A 4,194-nucleotide genomic window follows, 5' to 3' on the forward strand; every position below is an offset into this window, starting at 1 on the left:
TACTTCGGAGACAGAAAAACCCAAGATTCTATGTTAGTTTTTTTTAATGTTATTTGTTATTATTATTATTTTAAATTTTAGAAATTATTGATTTAATTTTATTTATTCATTCATTTATTTTAATTTGATAAGAGAAAGAGAATGAGAAAGCAAGCCACCAGGTCTGGGACTGGCACCGTGGTCAGCCACGTGGGAGTGTCCAGCGCCTTAACCACTGTGCCACCTGCTGGTCCCCTATTTTAAAATTTGACCAAACAGAAAGAGAGAGAAGGGGAAAGTGAGAAAGCAAGCTACCAGGTTCAGGACTCAAACCACAGTTGGCCATGTGGGAGTCTAGCACCTTAGCTGCCATGCCACCTGCCGGCCTGATGCTATGCTAGTTTTTTGTTGTTGTTGTTGTTGTTTTCGATAAGGTGCATGCACTTGCCAGAAAGACAGAGACAGTGAGAGGGAAATTGAGAAGTCACCCTCTCCTGGGGGGATGGACATGCTATAATCCCTTCTCCTCCATTCTCTTTCTGAGACTTTGGGCATGCATGCACATGTGCCCAGTGTGAGTTTCAAGCCAGCAGGTCTGAGACTCAAACCGCAGTTGGCCATATGGGCGTCCAGTGCTTCAACCACCACGCCATCTGTCAGCCCCTCCTATGTTAGTTTTAGTAGTAGCTGTTTGACTTTGGGATATAACTTAATCTCAGTTTCCTCAACTGTAAAATGGGGATAATAACACTTTTCTTGTAAGAGTATTATGGTTTAGACATATGGTAGTTATTTAACAAAACAGATGCGAGCGCTTAATAAAAGGCAGCAATGATTATTATTCATTCACTCCTTTTTAACTTGCTATAGGACATGTGCACTTGCTGGAGAGAGAGAGGGAGAGAGAAAGAAAGCCTTTTCACACTCCAGGGAAGAATATCCACACTGTAATCCTTTGCCCTCTATTCTCCTCTTTAGCTTTTGGTTACACATGCTTGCATGCATGGCATGTTTTTAAGCCACTGGGTTCAACCATGCAGTTGGCCATGTGGGATCCACCTGCCTTAACCACTATACCGCTGGTTGGCCCCATTCAGTTTTTTTGTTTGTTTGTTTTGTTTTCTTTCTGCTGTAGGGCTCATGAGCCCACCAGGGAGAGAGAGAGAAAGGGAAAGTGAGAAATTACCTCCCTGGGTAATGGCCATGCTGCAATTCTTTCTTCCCCATTCTCCTCATGGTATTTTGGGCACACATGCACAAGCATCCGGGATATTTCTTTGGCTATCAGTTCTGGGACTTGAATCACACTGTTGGCCATATGAGATCCGTCTGGCCTTAACCTCCATGCCACCTGCTGACCCTTCACTTCTTTCTAATCATTTATTTATTCACTAAAACAAAGTTTGGTTGACTGTTTACAATATTCCTGAGAGGAATATGACATGACCTTTGCCACTTAGGATCTTTAGGTTTAGCCTAGGGGCCCTTGGGTGATGTTCAGAGTTTCAGTGATTCTCCTGAAATAATATGCATACTTTTTACATATCCACGCCTATGCGCATTTGTCTAGGAAGGAGTTTATGACTATGTATTATGGAATCTTAAGGACTGACATTTAGTGTTTATTATATAGTTGTTTTGTTTTTTAATTATTGCCAACGGATACGTGTGCTTGGGGCAGGGAGAAAATACCCTCCACTGGGGCATGATCACACTACAATCCTTTCTCCTCCATTTCTTCCTCCTGTTGGGATTTTGGGCATGCATACACACACATCTGGCCTATTTTTCAAGCTTCTGGTTGGGGGATTTGAACCACAACAACCATGTGAAATTCATCTCCTTTAACCACTAGATTATGGGGCTGGCCCATAGTTATTTCTTTTTAAGTCTGTTCATTTATTTCTTTCATGAATGAGGTAGTCAGGTAGAGAGAAAAAGAAATAGCATCCTGAACAGGGTCTTGGTGCCACAGGTCACCTCCAGCTTCAGTCAGCCTTGATATTATCTATCTAGTTTATAAAAAGTTCTCCAGGCAAACCCTTCAAAGAGACTGAAATAACTGGAGCGGAAGGAAGCCTAAGGAGAGAACCTGCGTCTGCTATTGATTCCTTTCATTATTATTTTGTCGATACTGATATGATGATGATTGAGAGAGAAAGTATCCTGAACTAGAGGCATAGCTTTTGGAGTAAGGCAGTCTTATCAGCCACTTCCTAGCTATAATTTTTTTGAACTAAAACTTCCTGATGCTCAGTTGCTTCACTTGTAAAATTGTGTTTTGAGAATTAAAGACTTAAGGCCCCTCTGATGATAGTGTGACCATGCCCTACTGGGAGGGGCTTTCTCCCTCTCTCTCTCTGTTTCTCTCTGGCATGTGTCCACTAATTAAAAAAAAAAAGAAAAAAAAAAGCCCCTCTGATGGTGCTGCATATGACAGATGCATAATCCTTGCTGACTGAAATTAAAAAAAAAAATGATCAAGTTGGAAAGGGGAAACAAGGCAAAAAAAAGCAGTGTGGGGAAAAGCAGGGTTTTTTTTTTTTTTTTTTAGCATTTTCTGTAGTACGTGGACAGAAGACAATTTGGTTTGTTGTATGTTGGTGTTGACTATACCATATACCTTTTTTTAAAAAAAGAATTATTTTATTTAATGTTATTTATTTATTTTTAATTTTGACCAGAGAGGGGCAGAGAAAGAGAAAGAGAGAGAGAGAAAGTGACAAAGCAAGCCACCAGGTCCAGGACTCGAACCGCGGTTGGCCACGTGGGAGTCTAGCGCCCTTAGCCATCGTGCCACCTGCTGGCCCCTATACCATACACCTTTGCTAGTTTTTGCTAGATAATGGCCTCAGGTCCTTTTGGTTTGTGTTTTGTGGGTTTCTAGCCTCTTGAAAAGTACCTGAAGTCCGTGAATGCTTAAGATCCTCCTAACACGGCTGTTTTGCTGTAGGTGCTGTGCCTGAGAAACAGTACCATTTTCAAGCAGAGCTCTTCCTTCTTAAGGTAAGGATATTCGTAACATTAAAGCTACCCTAACAAGTAGCTCGTATTTGCATGCTGGTTCAGTGTTTGTCTTTCATCATGTCTACTTACATGTCTATTGGGCATCTCAAACCCTAACTCCCCTGCCTTCTTGATCCTCCTCCATTGGCAGTAAACGGCAACTCCTTTCACCTAGTTGCTCAGGCCAATGTCCTTGCAATTATCTTGACACTTGTTTTTCTTTAGTACATCTAATTCTTCAAGGAAACCTGTTGGCTCTGCTTTCGAGATGCATGCAGAATGAAGCTATTTCTTATCTCCAGTGTTAGGCCTTGTGTCTTCTGTTTTGCTAAACCACCGGGACCACTCCTTACTCAGGACAACTCCTTACTTTATCATCTCCTTTCCTACCATCACCCTGCCTCCTAACTAGTTTATCTGTGTTTACTTTTGTCTTCCATCCATCACAATCAAACCAGAGTGGAGAAAAAGGAGACCTACCACTGGTGCCACAGGCAGTGGTGTGCTACCATGAGGTACTGGGTCCATATGAGAAGGCCCAGGGTTTGGATCCTAGGTCATCCTGAACTTAGGCATGCCAGTGTGAAGCTGAAAGGCTGGGGGAGGATCACCATATGACAAGACCCTGTTGGGGTTGCCCGTCTCTGTCTTTCACTCATTAAGTAAATAAATTAGTTAAAAAATTAATAAAGCCAGAGTGATTCTTTAAAAGCCAAGTTAGCTCATAGCACTTTTTGGTTCAAAAATCTTCAATGGGAGACCAGCAGATGGCATAATGGCTATGTCACTCCCATATAGTCAACTGTAGTTCAAATCCCAGACCCGGGGACTTGAAACTCACTCTGGGCAAGTATGCATGTGTTCCCAAGATTCTGAGAGGAGAATAGAAGAGAGGGGATTGCGGTGTGGCCATCCTCCTTGGGGATGATTTCTCGCTTTCTGTCTCTCTGTCTCTCTGGTAAATGCATGCTCCCTGTGACAAAAATCTCTCTTAAAAAAATAAAAAATTCTCTAGTGGTACTGTTTAATCTTACTCAAAGTAAAATCTACAGCCCCAGAGACTAGTTGTCATTTTTTTGTTTTGTTAATGATAAAAAATACCTGAGTCTGGGTAATTTAATATAACAGAGGTTTATTTAGCTCCCAGTTGAGAGGTCTACGGCTAGTTCTGGTAAGGGTTTTCCTGCTGGTGGTGTCCTGAGGCCATGT

General features: G+C 41.9%; 1 protein-coding gene across 1 annotated transcript in view; it reads left to right on the forward strand.

The window, feature by feature from the left end:
• MRPL48 (mitochondrial ribosomal protein L48) overlaps nucleotides 1-4,194 on the forward strand; it is a 70,918-nt gene that overhangs the window by 7,409 nt on the left and 59,315 nt on the right. The window contains exon 2 of the mRNA XM_006140973.3: nucleotides 2,933-2,985. Coding sequence (XP_006141035.1) covers nucleotides 2,933-2,985 — 53 coding nt within the window. The remainder of the gene's footprint in view (nucleotides 1-2,932; nucleotides 2,986-4,194) is intronic.

This window comes from Tupaia chinensis, unplaced genomic scaffold (assembly GCF_000334495.1).
Source record: "Tupaia chinensis unplaced genomic scaffold, TupChi_1.0 Scaffold000047_1, whole genome shotgun sequence".
Classification (NCBI taxonomy): Eukaryota; Metazoa; Chordata; class Mammalia; order Scandentia; family Tupaiidae; genus Tupaia; species Tupaia belangeri.